This window comes from Salvelinus alpinus, chromosome 2, assembly GCF_045679555.1.
Source record: "Salvelinus alpinus chromosome 2, SLU_Salpinus.1, whole genome shotgun sequence".
In the NCBI taxonomy this organism is placed as follows: Eukaryota; Metazoa; Chordata; class Actinopteri; order Salmoniformes; family Salmonidae; genus Salvelinus; species Salvelinus alpinus.
The window spans coordinates 66,977,309-67,003,009 of record NC_092087.1 but is presented as its reverse complement, the minus strand read 5'-3'; the positions used below and the strand labels follow the sequence as shown (position 1 = coordinate 67,003,009).

Below are 25,701 nucleotides of genomic sequence, written 5' to 3'. Positions count from 1 at the left end.
TTGGCCTTCTGGAAGGTTCTCCCATCTCCACAGAGGAACTCTGGAGCTCTGTCAGAGTGACCATCTGATTCTTGGTCTCCTCCCTGTAGATAGATACAGTGAATTCAGAGAGTATTCAGACACATTTTGTTACGTCACAGCCTTATTCTAAAGTTGATTAAATAATGTTTTCCCCTCATCAAAGTACAGAGAGATCCTTGATGAAACTGCTCCAAAGCGCTCAGGGCCTCGGAAGGTGAACCTTCACCCCAGTCTAACAGGACAAGACCCTAAGCACACAGCCAAGACAACGCAGGAGTGGCTTCGGGACAAGTCTGAATGTCCATGAGTGGCCCAGCCAGAGCTCGGACTTAAACCAGATCGAACATCTCTTGATAGACCTGAAAATAGCTGTGCAGCGACGCTCCCCATCCAACCTGACAGAGCTTGAGAAGATCTGCAGAGAAGAATTGGAGAAACTCCCCAAATACAGGTGCGCCAAGCTTGTAGCATCATACTCAAGAAGACTCACGGCTGTAATCGCTGACAAAGGTGCTTCGACAAAGTACTGAGTAAAGGGTCTGAATACTTATGTAAATGTGATATATCCGTTTTTATTTTTAATACATTTGCAAACATTTCTACAAACCTGTTTTTGCTTTGTCATTATGGGGTATGGTGTGTAGATTGAGGGGGAAAAGGGATTTAATCCATTTGAGAATACTGCTGTAATTTAACAGTGGGAAAAAATCAAGGTCTGAATACTTTCCGAATGCACTGTACTATTAGTACAAGAAAAGATCATTTGGATGCTGCACATATCAAGTTTAAAAAATGCCACAACATTTTTACAATTTAGCACACAATATTGACAGACAAGTAGTTAACTTGTGTGTAACCTTTGCTTGTTTTTTTTCATATATTCTAACAGAAACAAGGGATTATGTAACGTCCTGACCAGAGTTATTATGTGTTTTGCTTGTTTAGTGTTGGTCAGGACGTGAGCTGGGTGGGAATTCTATGTTGTGTGTCTAGTTTGTCTGTTTCTATGTCCAGCCTAATATGGTTCTCAATCAGAGGCAGATGGTAATCGTTGTCCCTGATTGAGAATCATATATAGGAGGCTTGTTTTGTGTTGGGATTTTGTGGGTGTTTGTTTCCTGTCTCTGTGTTTGTACTCTGCACCAGATAGGACTGTCTCGGCTTTCACGTTTGTTATTTTGTTATTTGTTAATGTTCACAGTTTATATTATTATTAAACATGTTGAACAATAACCGCGCTGCATTTTGGTCCTCTCCTTCATCCCAGGAAGAAAGCCGTTACAGATTATTAATTTATACAACAACTGACAATCTTGAAATTGATGACCTCGCTGTAGAGCCCTAAACTCACGTGGTCAAACTCATGGCCCCATCTCGATGTCTTCAATAGTAGTTTCACCAATGGCTGCAGCTCTCCTTTTTGACCAATATATCAGAAAGAAGACAATCATTGTCATTCACAAGAACTCCAAAACCATTGACTAAAGCAACACACACATTCCAACTGGCTATGGGAGGTTGTTGGTCTTCTATTTTCTACATGTATTTGTTCTGCTTTGTACATACATATTGGTTCCACTCTGTGGTGGGTTAGGTTGGGACCTCTTTTGCAGATTTGTATGTAACTCTTAGATCTGCCGTTGGTTGCCTATTGCAGTAGTATGTACCAGTCTGGGGTTTTCACTCTTAACTATAACCAATGCCTTTGTCTGTTGTTGAACCATGTTTGCCTGGATCAGAAATGTATTTGACGTAGACTTCATCTTGAACAGTGAGAATGTCGACCTTCTTTCCATCTATTTCTCTGCTCGCCACCGGGTGATTCCAGCTCAGGGTAGCTGCATTCCTCTCAGGCACTGTCTGCTTGATTATCTCTGTCATAAGGAACATGAATTAAGAATGACTTCTATATCTCGAGTCTAGATCTGAGGATACCACAATAGATGGTGGACAATTGTGTAGTTTACTCCAAATACTGAGCTCATGATAACACCGCAGCTTAATACTTTCACGCACCAGAACGTCAAAGAAAGATATTGCTTTTGAACACATCAAAATGTACTTACCAGAATAGGCACTGCAGAAATACCCAAAGACGAGAAAGTGTATACAAATGAACATCTCTGCTCAGTAAATTGGCTGTGTAATGTCTGACTGACAAACATGTTTGGGGAGTAACCGATTACAAAAAACTTGTTAACGACTAAAATACTGATTACAGATACAGTGGGGCAAAAAAGTATTTAGTCAGCCACCAATTGTGCAAGTTCTCCCACTTAAAAAGATGAGAGAGGCCTGTAATTTTCATCATAGGTACACTTCAACTATGACAGACAAAATGAGAAAAACAAATCCAGAAAATCACATTGTAGGATTTTTAATGAATTTATTTGCAAATTATGGTGGAAAATAAGTATTTGGTCAATAACAAAAGTTTATCTCAATACTTTGTTATATACCCTTTGTTGGCAATGACAGAGGTCAAACGTTTTCTGTAAGTCTTCACAAGGTTTTCACACACTGTTGCTGGTATTTTGGCCCATTCCTCCATGCAGATCTCCTCTAGAGCAGTAATGTTTTGGGGCTGTTGCTGGGCAACACGGACTTTCAACTCCCTCCAAAGATTTTCTATGGGGTTGAGATCTGGAGACTGGCTAGGCCACTCCAGGACCTTGAAATGCTTCTTGTTACGCCTAACAAGTCCTCAACTGGCAGCTTCATTAAATAGTACCTGCAAAACGCCAGTCTCAACGTCAACGGTGAAGAGGCGACTCCGGGATGCTGGCCCTCTAGGCAGAGTTGCAAAGAAAAAGCCAAATCTCAGACTGACCAATACAAATAAAATATTAAGATGGGCAAAAGAACACAGACACTGGACAGAGGAACTCTGCCTAGAAGGCCAGCATCCCGGAGTCGCCTCTTCACTGTTGACGTTGAGACTGGCGGGTACTATTTTGCGGGTACTATTTAATGAAGCTGCCAGTTGAGGATTGTGAGGAGTCTGTTTCTCAAACTAGACACTCTATTGTACATCTGTGTATGTGTGTGTTAAATGTGTTCAAATCCCCTTATTTTACAAAACTCATCTCCCCTTGTGCACTTTTCCAACACTCTCCTACATCTACAACTTCTGCTTGAACATCTCATTCCAAAATCATGGCCATTAATATGGAGTTGGTCCCCCCCTTTGCTGCTATAACAACCTCCACTCTTCTGGGAAGGCTTTCCACTAGATGTTGGGTACTCGCTTCCATTCAGCCACAAAAGCATTGGCGAAGTCAGGCACTGATGTTGGGCGATTAGACCTGGCTCACAGTCGGTGTTCCAATTCATCCCAAAGGTGGTTGAGGTCAGGGCTTTGTGCAGGCCAGTACTTCCACACCGATTGACAAATAATTGCTCTATGGACCTTGCTTTGTGCTTGGGCACATTGTGATACTGAAACAGGAAAGGGCATTCCCCAAACTGTTGACACAAAGTTGTAAAGACAGAATCATCTAGAATGTCACTGTATGCTGTAGTGTTAAGGTTTCCCTTCACTGGAACTAACGGGCCTAGCCCGAACCATGAAAAACAGCCCCAGACCATTATTCCTCCTCCACCAAACTTTACACTTTGCACTATGCTTTGGGGCAGGTGGCGTTCTTCTGGCATCTGCCAAACCCAGATTCGCCCGTCGGACTGCAAGATAAGATGGTGAAGCGTGATTCATCACTACAGAGAACGCGTTTCAATTGCTCCAGTCCAATGGCGGTGAGCGCTTATGCACTCGGCGGTACCATTTTGTGAGCTTGTGTGGCCTACTGTACTACTTCGCGGCTGAGCCGTTGTTGCTCCGAGGCATTTCCACTTCACAATAACAGCACTTACAGTTGACCGAGGCAGCTCTAGCAGGGCAGAAATGTGACAAACTGACTTGTTGGAAAGGTGGCATCCTATGACGGTGCCAGATTGAAAGTCACAGAGCTCTTCAGTACGGGCCATTCTACTGCCTATGTTTTTCTATGGAGATTGCATTGCGTGTGCTCGATTTTATACACCTGTCAGCAACGGGTGTGGCTGAAAAAGCCTAATGCACTAATTTGAAGGGGTGTCCACATACTTTTGTAGTATATATATACACACACACACACACACACAGTGCATTCGGAAAGTATTCAGATCCCTTACCTTTTGACACATTTTGTTACGTTACAACCTTATTCTCAAATGTATCTTTTTTTTAATTTTTAAATTACAAATTTTCATCACTATACACACACTACCCCATAATGACAAAGCAAAAACAGGTTTTAATACATTTTTGTACATTATACATAAACTGAAATTCCTTATTTACATAAGTATTCAGACCCTTTGCGATGAGACTCAAAATTGCATCATGTTTCCATTGATTATCCTTGAGATGTTTCGACAACTTTATTGGAGTCCACCTGTCGTAAATTCAAATGATTGGACATGATTTGGAAAACAACTTCATGAGGTTGAAGGAATTGTCCATAGAGCTCCGAGACATGATTGTTTCGAGGCACAGATCTGGGGAAGGGTACCAAAACATTTCTGCAGCATTGAAGGTCCCCAAGAACACATTAGCCTCCATCATTCTTAAATAGAAGAAGTTTGGAACCACCAAGACTCTTCCTAGAGCTGGCTGGCCAGCTAAACTGAGAAATCTGGGGAGAAGGGCCTTGGTCAGGGAGGTGACCAAGAACCCGATTGTCACTCAGACAGAGCTCCAGAGTTCCTCTGTGGAGATGGGAGAACCTTCCAGAAGGACAACCATCTCCGCAGCACTCCACCAATCAGGCCTTTATGGTAGAGTGGCCAGACGGAAGCCACTCCTCAGTAAAAGGCACATGGCAGCTCGCTTGGAGTTTGCCAAACCAAGATTGAACTCTTTGGCCTGCATGCCAAGCATCACTTCTGGAGGAAACCTGGCACCATCCCTACGGTGACGCATGGTAGTGGCAGCAACCCTTCCCTTTCACCCCCCTTCCCGCTCGAACTCAGCCAGCTGCAGGGAGCAGCGCAGCTTGTACAGGGTCTCCGCGCCCACCATGGCACCGATGAACACCTCATCTGGCTTCAGGACCTGGTTGACCTTTGGGAAAGGAGAGGGATTAGAATGAGAGCACAGCGATACAGACTGAAAAACCGGGATTGTTTTAATCCGGGATCCTGTGTAATTATGTTATAAGAAGGTAACATATTTGTAAAAACAGCCTGCAAAAGGCAATAGACAAAGTACTGATGTAAAAAATCATATGAGGCTGTCAGTTATCTGTCTCAAGGCACCAGGGAGATAATTGATCCAGTGTAGGCTAAACAGGAGAAACATACAGTACTAGATAATTGCGTGCTGCAACCAAGCCATACAAAACCCTGGGAAATATGACATGGAGGGCTCAAATCGAAAATTATGTCAGCAACATCTACAGGGCCAAATCACCTCAAGCTGCTGACCACCAGATCAAATGTATTTTCTTTAAAGGGCAGAAACTCTTAATCGGCCATGACACAGCGGGTAGGGATCTCACTTTCTCTTGTGTTTCTCTGAGGAGCGAGAAGAGCGTTAGATCATCCAGAAAAAAACAGAAGTCCCTCCATAACATGATTTTACAGACAATTCTATCAATCTATTGATCTATAATTAGTGGTCTCTGCTCATAAACACAATCATTCCAACTAGGCTATGGATGTTCTAACAGAATTACATATTAGAATTCCTATTAGTAATTTAAAAGGATTTAAGGAGAAGATTTAACTCACCAAAGACTTTTCTGAGATGTCAATTAAGAAGAGCTCCTCAACTACTTCCTGAAAAGAAAAGCACAATTCAATATTCAGCCATACATAGTGAGTTAACGTTTTCCCTATCTTAAAGGGGCAATTTGCAGTTACTACATCCATTTTTGGACTTATAAATGAATATGTACCCATTGATTATTGACAAATACAGCTAATAAATGCCTCATAAGCTTAGTTCAACTGTTGTACCCCATCAGAACCCAAAACATTTCTGAGCTTATTTTACTCCAATGTTAGTCAAAAAAGTAAATGTAAACAAACTCTATATAGCCTCAAAACATGGTTAAAACTATAATTTCGATATCATGGATATATTTCAGTCATAGCTCTGTCTATGAATTTGAGAGTGGTTACATTTCTCCAGCCTCATCCCTCAATTTTGAACGAAACAGGGGCGGGGAATGCTTTGTTATTGTTTAAAATGCTGCCCACCTGTTTATGAGCAACCATTGAAGGCTACCTCGTACAAATACTCAGCAATGTGACTTTTCCCACAGCCAATGTCCAATGCCAAAGGAAATGTCCTGTGAAAATAAGTCCAAAATGTCTGCAAAATACACACCCTCACAAGCACAGATATAAACTTGAATTTCAACAACAGTGCCATGAATGTGACAATTTTCAGACTATGTCCATGCATCACAACTTCTGTTGCCTTACCTTGCAATGTCATAGACCCTGTCTGCAACTCTGCTTCCAAACTGCACATGAATATGAACAGTACCAGAACACACACATTTTCTTGGATAAAAGAGAGCTAGGACGGGACAAACTATCTCATACAAATACAGCTACAGTATACCTCATCTCTTTAGATAGTCATATTTGTCACTGTCTTGTAGTGATGCAGCCCATTTCTTCTGTCTCCTCGTCATAGTCGTGTCAAATACATTCATTGTACCTCCAGCCCTGCCTGACAACTGGATCTGTATTTCGGTCCATTGAAAACACCGAATTTTGGAAGAAGACAACTCTATCACCGGTGGAAACCTTGAATGAGCTGTCATGACATTTCTTTGTGAATGAGCTGCATCATGTTATTGAGGGACCAGACATCTAAAGCTGCCTATTTTCAAGACTCTCCGGCAGACACAACTACCATTGAGAAAATGACTACCTATTGCATTGTTCATTTTTACAAATTGTTTACAGACTAACGAGCTAATTACAGTAATACGTAGCAAACCATTGCACAACATTTTTTTTTTTAAATTAATATTCCAGTCATCCACATTGAATGACCTCGCCACAGTGGACAAACAGAAAATATGGAACTTATTTCTTCCTCGGTTGATAGAAAATGTGGAACTGGATTTAAGTCTGTCCACTAGTTTTACATCCTCTTCTTGTTGTAAAGGCTACTGCATATGGTACTGATTTCATTTTAAAGCTTTAATGATACATGTATAATGCTAAAAACATATATATATATATTTTTTTTTTATTAACAACAAATCAATACAGAAAGTACATAAGGGAACACAAGTATATATAGATTATATATGATGGACAATCGAGCTAGGGGGTACAAATATCACATTACAATTACAAGGGACATACATTTGTGTATATGAAATTTGGCCAAAAGAATAATGAAATTAATTACATAAAAATGTTTCAGCTTATTTTTAACGTATGTAAAGAATCCAAGCAGTACATCTCTCCACAATAGTGTAAAATCTTCATAAATGTGTTCAATTATAAATCTACTGATGTCTTGCCACAGTTTTCTTACATGTATACAATGCCAAAAAAGATGCAACACTGTTTCTGGGTGGTCATTACAAAAGGAGCAATTTGAATTTATGTTTTCCTTAAACTTCTTCATATAGTGGTTGGCAGGATAATATTTATGAATAATTTTAAAGGAAACCTCCTTAATTTTGGCAACATCCAAACTTTTTTCCAACAGATATTATCAATAAATCCATCCCAATAAGGCATGACATAAGGTATAGATACAACATCCTGCTGAAACAAGGTTCGTATCGCTCTGTTGTTGAATGGGCCAAAAGAGAAACAAATCTTTCCTACTGATGAGTCAACAGGGTCAATAGAAGGTAGGCTCTGAGGGTCAGGTCTTGACACGTTCCTGAATAACAGAGCAACACCTGAGGGAATGGCGTCTAAAACAATTGCAAAATCTTTAGGTGTTACAGGGACCTTGTAAAGAGATAAGAATTCCTTATAACTGAGTAAAAGACCCTCTGCATTTACCAGTTGGCTCACCAATAGGATATTATTTCGGAACCAATATTCTAAAAACAAAGAAGTATTTTTATACAATATATCCCGATTATTCCATATATAATATCTGTGTGGAGAAAAATTGTGTTTATAAATTAAGGACCATGACAAGAAAACCTGCCGATGAAATGCAGAAAGTTTCACTGGAATTTTGTCAATATTATAATTGCACAACAACATGAAGTTAAGGCCACCAAAAGTAGAGAAGACATGATGAGGAATAAAATTCCAGATAGAAGTGGGTCTTCTTAGGAATTGTTTTATCCAATTGATCTTAAAAGTATTATTTAAAGTAGTAAAGTCCAGAAAATTCAGTCCACCATTCTCATAAGTGTTCATTACAACAGTTTTCCTAATGTAATGGGTACGGTTTCTCCAAAGAAAGTTGAAAAGCATCTGGTCTATCTCCTTGCTTATTTTACTGTCAAGATATAAAGATAGAGCGCCATATGTTAGTCTAGAGATACCTTCGGCCTTGGTTATTAGGACTCTACCTTTTAAAGATAAGTCCCTCTGTAGCCATTGATTTAGCTTCTTCTGGGTATTTTTAATAAGAGGGTTAAAATTTAGTAAGCCGCTAGACTTCTGATCCTTTGTAATGGTTATGCCTAAATATGTAAGTTCTTCTTTTATGTATAATGTTAAATGTATGTATTGAATTTGAATACATTATGTATTGAATATGGACTGAATTGTGGTTTTGTACTGCCTGGCTTGCCGTATGCGAAAAGGGGTGGGACAAGAAAAAGGTCACGGAAGTGGTGAATGCTGGGAGAACACGTGGATATCGGTACAATTTCACTGGAGAAGTTGTTTTGGTAAGTCTCTATTCACCAAAATACTTTTGCACTCTTTATCTCTGCCAATTATTTCCCAGTTTACACTTTGAATTGTGTTCTTTATGCTAACTGCAGCTCTTGGAATGGCCCTTCTCAAGTGTTGTTTTTGTGTCTGACTCGTGTGTCTGACTTATGTATCAAAAGTGTTAGCTTGCTTGTAAGCTATGCAATAAAACACTCACTTGTTAGAATAGTATGCACCCAGGGTATTGCATTGTGGTGCAGTGTACCTACTAGGACTAATAGACAGTGGGAACAGTGGGAATTAGCTTATGTAATTGTGAGCTTACCTAGCTAGCTAACTACCTAGCTCGGGTGCCCATAGAGAAGGATAGAGGCCTCTAGTGGCCAAAAGGTCATTTTTAGCATGGGAAGCGCCATTGAGGGCTTCCACCATTTTAATTTAGTCAACTGGGTGGGACTTCCAACTTCATTGGCTGATCCCTCCTGATGATCCGGTCTGAGTCATGTCCAACCTGGTCATTAGAAGGGATCAGCCAACCGTGAAGAAGAAAATGGACTACTTTAAAGTTGAGATGGCCTCTGGCGCTGTCACAGATGCTATAATGTAGCGTGTTCACTTGCTGCTGTACAATGTAGAAAATTAGGCAATTCAAGAGGGTGCTATGAAATGAATGTCAAAATGTGGTTTTCTTTGCCCTTTGTCATCATAAATTACATAGCATGAATCATTATGGCAACTGCTCGGCCTCTACAGAGGGTAGTGCGTACGGCCCAGTACATCACCGGGGCCAAGCTTCCTGCCATCCAAGACCTCTATACCGTGCAGTGTCAGACAAAGGCCCTAAAAATTGTCAGACTCCAGCCACCCTAGTCATAGACTGTTCTCTCTGCTACCGCATGGCAAGCATTACCGGAGCGCCACGTCTAGGTCCAAGAGGCTCTTAAATAGCTTCTACCCCAAGCCATAAGACTCCTGAACAGCTAATCAAATGGTTACCCAGACTATTTGCATTGCCCCCCCTCCCCCTCCCTCTTCTATGCTGCTGCTACTCTCTGTTATTATCTATGCATAGTCACTTTAATAATTTTACCTACATGTACATTATACCTCAATTACCTCGACACCTATGCCCCCACACATTGACTCTGTACCGGGACCCCCTGTATATAGCCCAGCTATTGTTATTTACTGCTGCTCTTTAATCATTTGTTATTCTTATCGCTTGTTTTTTTTTAGGTATTTTCTTAACTGCATTGTTGGTTAAAGGCTTGTAAGTAAGCATTTCATTGTAAGGTCTACACCTGTTCTATTCGGCGCATGTGACAAATATATAATTTGATGTAATAACTTCCATTGACAAACTGTCTGTCCTCTTTATAGATACTGCTTCGACGACTTAGCCATCATGGCTTCCAAAAAAGACCAAAGCGGCGATGACCGCTTCCAAAAAGTGAAAAAGGACCCACGCTTCTGGGAAATGCCAGAGAAAGAGCACAAAATCAAGATTGACAAGCGCTTCCAGTCCATGTTCCACGACGATCGCTTCAAGCTCAAGTACACGGTCGACAAACGCGGCCGACCCGTCAACCACACCTCCTCCGAGGACCTGAAACGTTTCTACAATCTCTCTGACTCTGAGGAGGAAAAGGAGGATGGAAAGGATAAAGAGGAGGAGGAGGAGGAGAAGAAGAAAAAGACAAAAGCAAAGTTGGGCTCTGTGGAGGGAGAGGATAAGGTAGTGGATGAGCCTAAAAAGCCTCTGAAGAAAGGAAAAGCTTCACAGTCCATAAAGAGTGGACCTAAAGGAGACCAGCCTATCAGAGGAGTCAGACTGTGTGAGGAGGGTAAGTAGAAGAGGGGACCTTATTGTATGACCTTATGACCCATAACATGCATTACACCTCAGGGCCCCTGCTAAAGCAAATACGTTAAAAACAAATGTTTCAAGTTTTGTCACGTGCACAAGTACAGTGAAATGCCTTTTTTTGAAAGCTCTTTCCCAACAATGCAGTAATCAATATCAGTAGTACTATAAAGTAAAGTAGAACAAAAACACACGAGAAATAGAAATAAGAGTACAAGTAAGTAAGTAAGCTATATACAGGGTCAGTTGCAGGGTCAGTGCCAATAACATATTTACAATGTGCAGGGGTAGATATAGAGCCCTTTCTGTGTTTACAAACATTGCCGTACAAGGGCGATTCGCGCAAGTTGGTGGCAGAACAAGGGGGGGTTCTTATAGAACACCAGCAAAAAATATATATACTTACATGTTGCTTATGCATGCATTTCACACTACTTTTGGATTGTTATTGGAGTTTAAGGCTCGTATGAATGTCCTGCTAATATAATGTTTGTGTCATCATCGCAAATCAACTGCATTATACTTAAAATTCACTTGGCTAGCTGTTGCTACAGGCTATATTAATGAGCGTTAGCATTCTAGCGAACAACTGCTGCATCCCTGCCGGGGCGGCAGGGTATCCTAGTGGTTAGAGCGTTGGACTAGTAACCGAAAGGTTGCAAGTTCAAATCCCCGAGCTGACAAGGTACAAATCTGTCGTTCTGCCCCTGAACAGGCAGTTAACCCACTGTTCCTAGGCCGTCATTGAAAATAAGAATTTGTTCTTAACTGACTTGCCTAGTTAAATAAAGGTAAAAAAAAAAAAAAAGATTCCCAAATTAGTTCTTTTGCAAAGATCACGACCAAATATAATCTTAGTGACTGTTCAAGCAACAATCAAAACATGGTAAGCGTATGAGAACCTCCAAAAGGTTATTTTGTTAAGTAAGAAAAACGTAAATCTAAGCTAAGTTGAATGGGTGCAGATGGCGATGGCTTTCCAACTGCCGCCAAGAGTCGTGTGCATCTGTACGTGACGTCAATGTGTCGTGTACTGGAAAAGGGTCTATGTATAGGTATAAGGTGACTAGGCATCAGGATATATGATAAACAAAGTAGCAGCAGTGTATTTGATGAATGTATGTGAGTAAATGAAGTGTGTGTTGGAGTGTGAGTATTTAAAGTCTTGTGAGTGTGCATAGTCAGTACCAAAAATTATGAAACATTGGGCAATGAGTTGGATTGAAGACATAAAGATATAGCTCTAGAGATGATGACAGTTTTACTCAGTTTGCTCAGTCCTAGCAAAGCTGCTACTGCAGCCAAGTGGAGACTTTATACAGTGCAGTCGGAAAGTATTCACACCCCTTCCCCTTTTCCACATTTTGTTACGTTGCAGCCTTATTCTAAAATGGATTAAATCAAAATGAAAAAATCCTCATCAATCTACACACAATACCCCATAATGACAAAGTGGAAACAGGTTTTCAGAAGTTGTTTCAAATATATACAGTTGAAGTCGGAAGTTTCCATACACTTAGGTTGGGGTCATTAAAACTTGTTTTTCAACCACTACACAAATTTCTTGTTAACAAACTATAGTTTTGGCAAGTCTGTTAGGACCTCTACTTTGTGCATGACACTTGTAACTTTTCCAACAATTGTTTACAGACAGATTATTTCACTTATAATTCACTCTATCACAATTCCAGTGGGTCAGAAGTTTACATACACTAAGTTGACTGTGCCTTTAAACAGCTTGGACAATTCCAGAAAATGATGTCATGGCTTTAGAAGCTTCTGATAGGCTAATTGACATGACATTGACATAATTTGAGTCAATTGGAGGTGTACTTGTAGATGTATTTCAAGGCCTACCTTCAAACTCAGTGCCTCTTTGCTTGACATCATGGGAAAATAAAAAGAAATCAGCCAAGACCTCAGAAGAAAGAATGGAGACCTCCACAAGTCTAGTACATCCTTGGGAGCAATTTCCAAATGCCTGAAAGTACCACGTTCATCTGTACAAACAATAGTAAGCAAGTATAAACACCATGGGACCACCCATCCGTCATACTGCTTAGGAAGGAGACGCGTTCTGTCTCCTAGAGATGAACGTACTTTGGTGCGGTAAGTGCAAATCAATCCCAGAACAACAGCAAAGGACCTTGTGAAGATGCTGAAGGAAACGGGTACAAAAGTATCTATATCCACAGTAAAACGAGTCCTATATCAACATAACCTGAAAGGCCGCTCAGCAAGGAAGAAGCCACTGCTCCAAAACCGCAATTAAAAAGCCAGACTACGGTTTGCAACTGCACATGGGGACAAAGATCGTACTTTTTGGAGAAATGTCCTCTGGTCTGATGAAACAAAAATAGGACTGTTTGGCCATAATGACCATCGTTATGTTTGGAGAAGAAAGGGGGAGCCCTGCAAGCCGAAGATCACCATCCCAACCGTGAAGCACGGGGAAGGCAGCATCATGTTGTGGGGGTGCTTTGCTGTATACGGGACTGGTGCACTTTACAAAATAGATGGCATCATGAGGAAAGGAAAATTATGTGGATATATTGAAGCAACATCTCAAGAAATCAGTCAGGAAGTTAAAGCTTGTTCGCAAATGGATCTTCCAAATGGACAATGACCCCAAGCATACTTCCAAAGTTGGGGCAAAATGGCTTAAGGACAACAAAGTCAAGGTATCGGAGTGGCCATCACAAAGCCCTGACCTCAATCCCATAGAAAATTTGTGGGCAGAACTGAAAAAGCGTGTGCGAGCAAGGAGGCCTACAAACCTGACTCAGTTACACCAGCTCTGTCAGGAGGAATGGGCCAAAATTCACCCAACTTATTGTGGGAGGCTTGTGGAAGGCTACCCAACACGTTTGACCCAAATTAAACAATTTAAAGGCAATGCTACCAAATACTAATTGAGTGTATGTAAACTTCTGACCCACTGGGAATGTGATGAAAGAAATAAAAGCTGAAATAAATCATTCTCTCTACTATTATTCTGACATTTCACATTCTTAAAATAAAGTGGTGATCCTAAACTTGCCTAAGACAGGGAATTTTTTACTTGGATTAAATGTCAGGAATTGTGAAACTGAGTTTAAATGTATTTGGCTAAGGTGTATGTAAACTTCCGACTTCAACTGTATATATTTAAAAAAGAAACACTTTTATATATATATATATATATATGGTCATTGTATATACATATACATGCTCATTGTTTTGAAGTTTGTTGCTGCAATCAATACATCCTGTTTTTACAGGTGACGAAGATGACAAGGTGCCTCACGTTGAGGGGGACGAGGACGATGTGGACCAGGCGGCCAGCATCTCAGACGGCAGTGAGGAAGACGATGACGAGGATGAAGCAGATGTGGAGAGTGACGTGGAGAGCGGCTCCGAGGACGAGTCCGGTTCAGAGTCAGATGAGGACAGTGACAGCAGCGGGTCTGATCTGGCCAGGGGGAAAGGCAATGTGGAGACCAGCTCGGACGAGGACGACGATGATGACGTGGAGGCCATCATGAAACGTGAGGAGGAGGAGATCCAGCACGACTGGGGCGAGCTGTGCAAGGACGTGACGCGGAGTGAGGAGGTGAGGAGGTCTAAGGCTGTGTCTCAATTGTCCAGAGGGACTTCCTCTTCTCATCAGATCTTCAATGCCATACAGCACTCCTTCCGTGGCCTCCAACTGCTCTTAAACGCTAGTAAAACCAAATGCATGCTTTTCAACCGTTCGCTGCCTGCACCCGCCCGCCCGACTAGCATCACCACCCTGGACGGTTCCGACCGAGAATATGTGGACATCTATAAATACCTAGGTGTCTGGCTAGACTGTAAACTCTCCTTCCAGACTCATATTAAACATCTCCAATCCAAAATCAAATCAAGAATCGGCTTTCTATTTCGCAACAAAGCCTCCATCACTCACGCCGCCACACTCACCCTAGTAAAACTGACTATCCTACCGATCCTCGACTTCGGCGATGTCATCTACAAAATAGCTTCCAATACTCTACTCAGCAAACTAGATGCAGTTTATCACAGTGCCATCCGTTTTGTTACTAAAACACCTTATACCACCCACCACTGCGACCTGTATGCTCTAGTCGGCTGGCCCTCGCTACATATTCGTCGCCAGACCCACTGGCTCCAGTTCATCTATAAGTCCATGCTAGGTAAAGCTCCTCATCTCAGTTCACTGGTCACGATATCAACACCCACCCGTAGCACGCGCTCCAGCAGGTATATCTCACTGATCATCTCAAAAGCCAACACCTCATTTGGCCGCCTGTCCTTCCAGTTCTCTGCTGCCTGTGACTGGAACGAACTGCAAAAATCGCTGAAGTTGGAGACTTTTATTTCCCTCACCAACTTTAAACATCTGCTATCTGAGCAGCTAACCGATCGCTGCAGCTGTACATAGTCCATCTGTAAACAACCCACCCAATTTACCTACCTCATCCCCTTACTGTTTTTATTTATCTATTTTTCTGCTCTTTTGCACACCAGTATCTCTACTTGCTCATGATCATCTGATGATTTATCACTCCAGTGTTAATCTGCTAAATTGTAATTATTCGCTCCTATGGCCTATTTATTGCCTACCTCATGCCTTTTGCACACAATGTATATAGACTCATTTTGGTTTTTTTCCTACTGTGTTATTGACTTGTTTATTGTTTACTCCATGTGTAACTCTGTGATGTTGTCTGTTCACACTGCTATGTTTTATCTTGGCCAGGTCGCAGTTGTAAATGAGAACTTGTTCTCAACTAGCCTACCTGGTTAAATAAAGGTGGGGGGAAAAAATCCTTTCGTCATCTAAAATGACATAAGAAATTGCATGTTCCAATTATTATTTATTTTTTACTACAACAGGTAACACAAAGGCTGGCCGTGTGTAACATGGATTGGGACCGGATGAAAGCCAAGGACCTGCTGGCTCTGTTTAACTCCTTCAAGCCTAAAGGAGGGGTTGTGCTCTCTGTGAAGGTAAGGCTACATTAATTTGCCTGCTGGCTGTCACTCAAATCTGATGGATGTGACACTGCTTCACCAGACCAAGTCACAAATATTGTGTATGTTTAACACTGTGTTTGTTTAGATCTACCCCTCAGAGTTTGGGAAGGAGCGGGTTCAGCAGGAACAGACCCAGGGTCCCCTGGAGCTGATGGCCCTGCCGGAGGATCCGGACAAAGACACAGAGGAGGAGATGTATGATATAGCTACCCCATTCACACATCCCTATCCTCCCTGTATTGTTCAATCAGAAATGAACCAGAGATAAAATGTAGTGGTCCTAACAAATCAAAGATAGGCAGTGAAATAGTTTCTATGAAAAGTGAATTGGTATTCATTTATGTGTTTGTGTATTGCAGGATTTACAGAGAGAAGATGCGGGACTACCAATTCAAGCGGCTAAAGTACTACTATGCGGTGGTGGAGTGCGACTCGCTTGACACAGCTGCTAAAATCTACCAGGAGTGTGATGGCTTTGAGTACGAGAGCAGCTGCTCCATCCTGGACCTGCGGTGAGGGAATAGACAGACACTCATTTATACTGAAGTGTACACTGGAGGAAAATGTTTTCAATGAAAGTGTAATAGAATGTACTGTATAACTTGATAACGTAAAGCATGGTAATGAAGCTGTCCTCAAAAGAGAGGTGGTACACAACATCTTATCAGTACATAGAATAACATAATGACACACATAGTGATGAATCTCATCCTTGCTTAATATATTACCAGTATATCATCGTACATCAAGGTATTGCACTTGTACATGCTAACTACTTATTAGCATGATACCATTATCTGTGCTGCTGGTTCATTCTAAACATTAGGATGTCGCTAAACTCCCATGCTAAATGTTGTGGTGGTCCCTCTCTTCCGTGGGAACAGGTTTATCCCTGATGATGTGACGTTTGACGAGGAGCCAAAGGACTTAGCCACAGACGTGGACCTGTCTGCCTACATCCCCAAGCTCTTCACCTCCACAGCAGCAGCCACGTCAAAGGTTAGACACACTCCGTCTAATAATCTCTTATGGTCAAAGAATAATATTTTCTCCATGGTCGGTCCCAGGCTTACCACCTGTGGAGCGATGGTCCTGCAGTACACTGAACAAAAATATAAACGCAACATGCAACAATTTCAAAGATTTTACGGAGTTACACTTCATATAAGGAAATCAGTCAATTTAAATAAATACATTTGGCCCTCATCTATGGATTTCACATGACTGGGAATACAGATATGCATCTGTTGGTAACAGATACCTTAAATAAAAGTAGTGGTGTGGATCAGAAAACCAGTCAGTATCTGGTTTGACTGTCATTTGCCTCATGGAGTGCGACACATCTACTTCGCATAGAGTTGATCAGGCTGTTGATTGTAGCCTGTGGAATGTTGTCCCACTCCTCTTCAATAGCTGTGCGAAGTTACTGGATATTGGCGGGAACTGGAACACATTGTCGTACACGTCGATCCAGAGCATCCCAAACATGCTCGATAGGTGACATGTCTGGTGAGTATGCAGGTCATGGAAGAACTGGGAGATTTTCAGCTTCCAGGAATTGTGTACAGATCCTTGCGACATGGGGCCGTGCATTATCATGCTGAAACGTGAGGTCATGGCGGCGGATGAATGGCACGACAATGGGCCTCAGGATCTCGTCACGGTATCTCTGTGTATTCAAATTACCATCTATAAAATGCAATTGTGTTCATTGTCCGTAGCTTATGCCTGCCCATACCATAGCCCCACTGCCGCCATGGGGCACTCTGTTCACAACGTTGACATCAGTAAACCGCTCGCCCACACGACGCCATCAGCCCGGTACAGTTGAAACCGGTATTAATCCGTGAACACACTTCTCCAGCGTGCCAGTGGCCATCGAAGGTGAGCATTTGCCTACTGAAGTCAGTTACGATGCCGAACTGCAGTTAGGTCAAGACCCTGGTGAGGATGATGAGCACGCAGATGAGCTTACCTGAGACAGTTTCTGACAGTTTGTGCAGAAATGATTTGTTTGTGCAAACCCATAGTTTCATCAGCTGTCCGAGTTGCTGGTTTTAGAAAGTCCTGCAGGTGAAGAAGACGGATGTCAATTATCTGGCAACAGCTCTACAAGAAGACCAAGGCCACCCAATTGCACGCTCCCTCAACTTGAGACTAAACTTGTTTGACAATTTTTTGTGTGGCCTTTTATTGTCCCCAGCACAAGGTGCACCTGTGTAATGAGCATGCTGTTTATTCAGCTTCTTGATATGTCACACCTGTCAGGTGGATGGATTATCTTGGCAAAGTAGAAATGATCACTAACAAGGATATAATTTGTGCCTAAAATTTTTGTGAATTAAGTTTTTGTGCATATGGAACATTTTTGGGAAATCTTTCATTTCAGCTCATGAAACATGGGACACTTTACATGTTGTGTTTTTTTTAAATGTTTTTGTTCAGAATAAATATGAGTTCAGATTTAAATTTTTTGCTGAATATTTGCATCTCGTCCATTTCCCTCTAGTCCTATCATCTTCTTTAGTTGAGAAAGGACTCTGTGGTTATATTTCAGGTTGTTTACATTTATGACTTATTGTGTGTTTTCCACCCCAGGTGGAGTTGACCTGGGACGAGACAGACCATGAGCGTGTCACTGCCATGAACAGGAAGTTCAACAAGGACGAGCTGCTGCAGATGGATTTCAACGCCTACCTGGCCTCCTCCAGCGATGATGAGGATGGAGTGGAGATGGAGAAGGAAGAGGAGCTTCCAGAGGGTAAGAACAACACTTGAAGTGATTTTGATTAGCTTTTATAAGATACCTTTCAAACCTGTATACTCGAAGGACAAACCTCACTTTAAGGTTATTATTCTTTGTGCTGGTAGATTATTGCCAACGGGGACAAATTACTGTAATTTTAGAGGAGAGATGTTATTTTATGTATATTGCATATGTTTGTTGCGTTGACTTTTATTTCGCCTTTGGTCACCTAGTTAAACAGCCAGAAGAGGCCAGCAAGGAGGTGGAGAAGGTCAGGAAAGGGAAGCAGAGCAGCGGCAAGCAGATAGAGAAATACAGAGAGATGCTGAAGAGCATCCAGGAGAAAGACAAGAAGAAGGAGGACAAGGGCATGGAGATGGAGATCACATGGGTGCCAGGTAGGGACAAAAAAAATCCCGTGTCAGAGACTTTTTCATTGTCAGTAGTGCAACTTTTCATTATGTCAGTGTGACCTTTCCCCATATGTCAGATAATGCAACTTTTTGTTGTCGGACAGTGTGACTTTTCCCATATGTCGGAATAGTGTGACTTTGACCTGTCAGTAAAAATTGCATTTAGTTGGCACAACCAACCACTAAGCAGTCTCATAATTACACTCCCATCCTCATCTCAGGACTGAAGGAGACAACTGAACAGTTGGTGAAGGAGAAGCTAGAAGGAAAGGACAAGCTGACACCCTGGGAAGAGTTCATTGAGAAGAAGAAGGACAAGAAAAAGCAGAAGAAGACCAAAGGAAAGCAGGTGAGATCACTAGATTAAAGAAGGTTGTTAAATATCTCTCACACATGGTATTGGAGGGTGACAGACTTTTTTTCTTTCCTTCAGGAATCGGATGATTCGGACCTCAGTGGCGATGAGCTTCCTGCAGACGTTGACTTTGATGACCCGTTCTTTGCTGAAGAGCTTGGTTCTACGGGTGAGTCGCGCCGTGAATCATAATCAGTTGCCACATTTACTCGAGTGCACCGGTAAAATGAATCACAATGTGCACAATGCATGATTTGACCATGACTTTTTTTCTTCCTAATCTCCCAGATCTGAAAAAGAAAGCAAAGAGCAAGAAAAACAAAAAGGTGGAGGAGAGGACACCTGAAGAGAAGGAGGAGTTGGAGAAACAAAAGGTAGGTGTCAGTGACGTGGAGTTGAAAGCACTCGTATACACTAATGCAATGGACTTAATACCGTTACTGGTATTCAGAACGTTGCACATTACATTTTGTGAGCAGATATTCTTGACACGGTTCGTGAGTAAGCTAATCAAAAGTAACCCATTTTATTTCTCCATAAACCCACAGGCTGAGATGGCCCTGCTCATGGACGACGACGACAAGCACAAACACTTCAACTACGACAAGATCGTAGAGGAGCAGAACCTGACCAAAAAGAAGAGGAAGAAGCTTCTGAAGAAGGACAACACGAGCCTGGAGGAGGACAACTTCCAGGTCGGAGCAGCATTTTGGTTTCTTTTCATGGCAAAGAAATAGTACTCAACGGGCAGTATTTTGAAGTGTTTTTATTTTATTTTTTCATCGTTTCCCATTGACATCAATTAATGATTTCGGAAAGTCTCAAATCAGAAGCTTCATGAATACACTTATTGATAGGGGAGTGTAGGTTACATTTCCTGGAATAAGGTGGAATTGGTACACATTCAACTTTGCCAAAGTTCATTAACATTAATTAAGGACCCATTTTCTGTTGCCTTAAGATGCACAATTTGTTTTACTGTCGAGGCTTTTTTGTAGACTTCAATGAAATCTCAACCCCCCCCCCCCCAATCTCTTCTCTCTTGACAGGTGGATGTGAAGGACCCTCGTTTCCAGGCCATGTTCACCTCCCACCTCTACAACCTGGACCCGTCCGACCCGGGCTACAAGAAGACCAAGGCCACCCAGAGCATCCAGGTCGAGAAGCAGCGCCGCAGGGAGGAGCGCCAGCGCGACCAGGACGAGGCGCTCAAGAGCTCACAGGCCCCGCCCGCACAGGAAGTGGGAGCAAAGAAACAGGAAACAGATGCCAGTGGCCAGGCGGTGGCTGAAACCACCAAGAAAATGGACCCCGGACTGTCCATGCTCATCAAGTCTATTAAGAACAAAACAGAGCAGTTTCAAGCACGGAAGAAACAGAAGACCATGTAGGTCTTTTTAACTGGACTATTTAGGACTACGTTTCTGGGTGAAAAGCTATGGACTCTTAACCAGTAGCTATGTGCAGCGGCCTTACGCTACACTATCCCTTTGTGATGAAAATACTGTTGGCGTGTGTGAGGCCTGAGATAAAAGCCTTGCCCACTTTTATTGTGAACTATCACTCTACAAAAGAGGCCTAATCAGGAACATGAAGTTAGAATATTTTGTGTATTTGAATGTGAAAATATGCTAATTAACATTGAGACACTTGTATAAACCATGTTCTGAGGGACTGCCAACAGTACATGGTGGTTTGATAAATCTCTGAATAGTATTTTTTTTTACTCTTGATTTACATTATACAAACCTGCTCTATGGCCCCAGTCTGAGCCCTTTTAAAATACTTATTTTATATAAAAAGACACTTCACACAATTTTATAGAACTGGTTAATTGTATTTTCTATATGCAACAACAGTACACATTCATAGGTCCATTGATACTGCCAAACTCACAGCACGGCAACATTCTCATTGGAATCTCATTATTCAACAATTCATAATGATTCATAAATATTAAAAAAATCATGTTTTATTTATTTTTGCCCTAAATTAGTGTAAGCATGATACAAAAAGGCTGTCCTGTTTGAAAAGAGGACCAATAGTAGTGCAAAAAAAAGTTAGCAACATACTCAATCTTAAACCTCAGCACAGGTTTACATTGCCTTTTTGTTGTCTATTCTCAGTTGTATTAATCTCACAGAAAACCCAAGGGGATACTTGGATTGAGAGGTAACAATATTAACAATACAAAATCTTAGAAATTGCACCATCAAATGTTTAAACTATTTATCAAGTTACAAAGTACAAAAATATTTGATTATACATTAAGTATCCTCTATATCAATGGCGAGTTTCTTGCACAGGTTGAAATATTTTGTTTTGAAGTTGTAGTGTTTTCTTAAAAAAAAAAAAAGTAATGTTTGAAGTTTAAAAAAAGATTATTTTTTAACCTGCAACACACTAATAATCTTGTTAAATGAGAACTGTGCTTCATAAACAGTAGAACAAAAATGTGTGAACAGTGTTAAATGTGTTAGGACCAACCCTTAACAAATGCCTATCCTTCATTTATAAGAAAATATTTGGTCACTGCAACCCAGTTAAGTCAAAATACAGTCACACTAGGTCTGACATACTCATAAGGCAATTGAATAGTGAACTAAATAACCACCACAATAAATTGGATATGTTTGTTTTTTCCAAACCAGGTATATTTTAAAGCCATATTTAAAAGCTGATGCTTTCTGAACAGCCGGAGGGGTGCATTTACTGTGGCAGTAAAGATGGAGGGTTACGTTTCCCTTACGTTCGACAGCTCAAGCGTAAAAGATGAGCTCAGGGATTTGCCCCCCCTGCACACCTGTCCCGTTGGTGCTGTCTGAGGAGCACTGGAACTGGAAGGTGACCTTGCCACACTGCACCTCAGTCATCCCCTCCTGGCCAAAGTAGCTGAGCTCGTTGCCGTCCAGTACGACGCTGGCCGTGTAGAATGTGTCGGGCTCGATCTGCACAGGGTATTCAAACCACACTGGGAATGTGCTGCTGGAGCCATCCGAAAAGTACTTGATGAGGCTCTGGCCCAGCGGCACACCCTGCGTCTTGAGTTCAATCTTGGCGCTGTACTCTGCTGAGCCACAGCTGGAGCCGTACAGGCCGAAGCCGGCGATGAACACTCGCTTGTCCACGGCGAACTGGATGCTGTCGCAGCGGCCCCGGTAGCGCCACTGGTTACTCCGGTAGGCGCACGACTGGAAGCGGTGGCAGCGCTGCGGCGCCAGGCCCTTGCGCAGCTTGCTGGCAAACAGCAGCTCAGGCTTCTTGGCGGCCGTGTACCACAGGAAGATGTCGTTGGTCTCGTTGAGCGTCAGCACGCCCGACTGTGCCGCAATGTTGGCGAAGTCATCCAGCGTCATGGTGGGAATGCGGATCAGGTAGATGGCCTTGCCCAGCGCCAGCCGTTTGTTCTCAATGGTGGGCGTCAGGTCCTGGCGCTGGCATTCGGCCTCGGCCCAGCTCAATGCCGCCTCGAACACCACCATCTCCTTGGCATTGAGCGTCTCGCGGCGCAGGATACTCTCCAGGGTCACTGAGTCGATGTCTGTGAAGCCCTCGGAGCGCAGCGCCAGCTCGGCTTGGGCGTCGATCACCTCCCAGCAGCGCTGCGTCAGGTCGGGCTCCTCAAACAGGCAGCTCTGGGAGAGCAGAACGCAAGCATTCTTGGCGCTCAGGCTCGTCTCCAGGAAGTTGACGCATGCCCGAGCTAGGTGGGGCACGATGTACTTCTTGGCGGCATAGAGCGTAGCCAGGACAGTGTCAGCACACAGGTCGATCTCGTCACAGTAGATGTACCTGCCAGACCAGAGTAGGGAGAGTCAGATTAGAGCTCGACAAGTTCACTTCAACTTCTCATTTATGGGAAGGCTAACTTTATAATTTCACATACCATTGCATTGTCAGCTGAATATTCAAAGGAACACATTCTAACCTGAATACGGCCAAGTAAAACTTTTCATCTGGGAAAAAAACTTGATGGTCCCATCACTCAGTCAGAGGCATTTTTCCTTTATAGCTTACTTGCAAATACCACGAATCAGCCTACATTTCAAATGAACTAAGGTCGCCCTCATTCTGAAATGTACAATGAACACTGGGACTGCATCTAATGAGATGTCAGGAGGCGCCGGCCACGTACTTCAGCATGGCTAGGAACGAGGGAGGCTCCACATCAGGGATACGGATCTCTTCCTTGTCCTCTGCCAGTTCACCGTAAAACATGGCGTGGAACACATTACTCCCCACAGCCAGCACATACTGAGGGACAACATGGAAGATATGGAGTCACATGAGAAAAGGAAGAGAAGCAAAGAGGGAGGAAGTTATGGTGGGAGGATGTATGAGGGATAGAAGGTGGAGAGACTATACATTTACACATATATAAATGTAGATATTTGCAAAAGGATTTGGCATAAAGAGGCTGGTGTGGAGACATTGAATTGAATTTTATTTAACATTTTGACTCATCTGTCTGTACATGTTTTGTCTTGCTCAGTGAAGTACTCACATATGTTGGACAGGTTTAAAGGGCTTGATTACCTTGTGCCCAGGTACTCGCTGAGTCCCTCCTGGGGGGCCAACAACAAAGTGAACATCTGCCATCAACTCATTGTTGAACATGACTGAATTCCTGTGAAAGCATGAGTCATATGATTAATAAACCGTGTCCATGGCATCACATTCAGACTTCAGTATCTGCATGTAAGAGCTAGTAGACCCAAGAAATGTGTTTTCTTTGGTCATTTTAAATCTATTAAAATGTACACATCGTCTCCCCTCAAAAGGCAGTAGAATCCCAGTTTAACTACTCCTTACTGGGGTCACCTACCGCTCTCGGATGGTAGGATAGAGCCCTTGCCAGTTACAGCTGTGAATGGTGTTGTTATTCAGGTTCTGCTGCTGGTATTGCTGCACAGCTGTTTTGGTTGAGGATGCTGGGGCCAGCTTCTTGGTGGGAAAGAGCTCTGCAGCCATCTTCACCCCACTATTTCTTGTTAGGGTGATGTCATGGCAGGCGTGAGGCTGCGATTGTTGGGCCAATCTTTTAAATTGCCTTTATTTGACGATCGTGGCTGACACTGGAAAGGACAAAAAAAATGCTAGCCACGGCAACAAAAACAAAGTTCTAACGTTAGCTAGCTACTGTAGCTGGCTAATGTTAGCTAGCGTAAAATAGTTCGCAATGTAGTCAAACAATACATGCAAAAATACACACGATAAACATCTAACGTTATCTAGCTAGATTCTAGAGCGTTGTTTAAATCGTCGCTTAATTTTAGACGTATTAGCTAACGTTAGATATCTACCTGTAGCCAGTTTGCTAACGCTAGCTGACTGCGGTCAAGACTGGCCAGATGTGATACAGGAAGTGGCTAATGAACGCTTGTTTTTTGAATTTGGCAAAACTGAGAAAGGTATCTATCCTCTTACCTGCTGCATTTGACGTCTAGTAGCTATCACCAATCGTAAAGTGCGCGCCCGACGATTATATGAAACGTTTCCACATCCAAATAGCTTGCTACACAACTCGAGTGTACACAATACACATCTGCCAGGCACTATTGTTTAGGTGTCATACAAGTTCATACCACTACGAGTTAAGGAGGGTCGTACTTTTGTTTTTGTAGAACGCTGAACATGAACCCTTTCAAAACGCTTGTTCATTTTTGTGACATTGATAAAGAAGAAAAATATTCACGCAGATTGTCACTGAGATATATTTGTGTAGGTCAAATCAAATCAAATTTTATTTGTCACATACACATGGTTAGCAGATGTTAATGCGAGTGTAGCGAAATGCTTGTGCTTCTAGTTCCGACAATGCAGTAATAACCAACAAGTGATCTAACCTAACAATTCCTCAACTACTACCTTATACACACAAGTGTAAAGGGATAAAGAATATGTACATAAAGATATATGAATGAGTGATGGTACAGAACGGCATAGGCAAGATGCAGTAGATGGTATAGTGTACAGTCTATACATATGAGATGAGTAATGTAGGGTATGTAAACATAAAGTGGCTAGTGATACATGTATTACATAAAGATGGCAAGATGCAGTGGATGATATACAGTACAGTATATACATATACATATGAGATGAGTAATATAGGGTATGTAAACATTATATTAAGTGGCATTGTTTAAAGTGGCTAGTGATACATTTTTACATAATCTCCATCAATTCCCATTATTAAAATGGCTGGAGTTGAGTCAGTATGTTGGCAGCGGCCACTAAATGTTAGTGGTGGCTGTTTAACAGTCTGATGGCCTTGAGATAGAAGCTGTTTTTCAGTCTCTCGGTCCCTGCTTTGATGCACCTGTACTGACCTCGCCTTCTGGATGATAGCGGGGTGAACAGGCAGTGGCTCGGGTGGTTGTTGTCCTTGATGATCTTTATGGCCTTCCTGTGACATCGGGTG

The 25,701-nt window shown here is 42.2% G+C and overlaps 2 protein-coding genes and 1 long non-coding RNA gene across 4 annotated transcripts; 1 reads left to right on the top strand and 2 right to left on the bottom strand.

Annotated features, from left to right (window-relative positions):
- Positions 1–4,231: 4,231 nt before the first annotated feature.
- LOC139551159 (uncharacterized) lies at positions 4,232–6,524 on the bottom strand. The gene is made up of 4 exons (XR_011670212.1): positions 6,490–6,524; positions 6,262–6,353; positions 5,791–5,838; positions 4,232–5,574 (listed from the first exon to the last, which is right to left on the bottom strand). It is a non-coding gene; the product is annotated as an uncharacterized lncRNA (long non-coding RNA).
- Positions 6,525–8,768: 2,244 nt separating this feature from the next.
- Positions 8,769–20,993, top strand: LOC139544119 (ESF1 homolog). 2 transcript variants are annotated; one of them, XM_071350897.1, is made up of 15 exons: positions 8,831–8,894; positions 10,117–10,150; positions 10,261–10,724; positions 14,005–14,336; positions 15,623–15,736; positions 15,849–15,958; positions 16,123–16,275; positions 16,648–16,762; positions 18,362–18,524; positions 18,743–18,907; positions 19,144–19,271; positions 19,356–19,446; positions 19,566–19,651; positions 19,826–19,972; positions 20,327–20,993. In XM_071350897.1, the coding sequence occupies exons 3-15, from the start codon at positions 10,286–10,288 to the stop codon at positions 20,666–20,668; spliced, it is 2,385 nt and encodes a 794-aa protein (XP_071206998.1). In that variant the 5' UTR covers positions 8,831–8,894; positions 10,117–10,150; positions 10,261–10,285; the 3' UTR covers positions 20,669–20,993. The 2 variants fall into 2 exon arrangements, with proteins under 2 accessions (XP_071207007.1, XP_071206998.1); XM_071350906.1 differs by lacking the exon at positions 10,117–10,150 and having other exon boundaries at positions 8,769–8,894.
- A 100-nt stretch (positions 20,994–21,093) lies between these two features.
- Positions 21,094–24,849, bottom strand: LOC139544149 (BTB/POZ domain-containing protein 3-like). Its single transcript, XM_071350951.1, has 5 exons — positions 24,705–24,849; positions 24,103–24,352; positions 23,814–23,904; positions 23,413–23,531; positions 21,094–23,069 (listed from the first exon to the last, which is right to left on the bottom strand). The coding sequence occupies exons 2-5, from the start codon at positions 24,246–24,248 to the stop codon at positions 22,037–22,039; spliced, it is 1,389 nt and encodes a 462-aa protein (XP_071207052.1). The 5' UTR covers positions 24,249–24,352; positions 24,705–24,849; the 3' UTR covers positions 21,094–22,036.
- Between the last annotated feature and the right edge of the window lie 852 nt (positions 24,850–25,701).

What these genes read in the sequence shown, in the direction of transcription:
- LOC139544149 (XM_071350951.1), bottom strand. Translation starts at nt 24,248, where the DNA reads ATGGCTGCAGAGCTCTTTCCCACCAAGAAGCTGGCCCCAGCATCCTCA. An exon ending in AGCGAGTACCTGGGCACAAG is followed by an intron (nt 23,532 to 23,813) that starts GTAATCAAGCCC and finishes GTTGTCCCTCAG; the next exon opens with TATGTGCTGGCTGTGGGGAG. An exon ending in TCGTTCCTAGCCATGCTGAA is followed by an intron (nt 23,070 to 23,412) that starts GTACGTGGCCGG and finishes CTGGTCTGGCAG; the next exon opens with GTACATCTACTGTGACGAGA.
- LOC139544119 (XM_071350906.1), top strand. Translation starts at nt 10,286, where the DNA reads ATGGCTTCCAAAAAAGACCAAAGCGGCGATGACCGCTTCCAAAAAGTG. An exon ending in CAGCAGCAGCCACGTCAAAG is followed by an intron (nt 16,763 to 18,361) that starts GTTAGACACACT and finishes TTTCCACCCCAG; the next exon opens with GTGGAGTTGACCTGGGACGA. An exon ending in GGAAGAGGAGCTTCCAGAGG is followed by an intron (nt 18,525 to 18,742) that starts GTAAGAACAACA and finishes TTGGTCACCTAG; the next exon opens with TTAAACAGCCAGAAGAGGCC.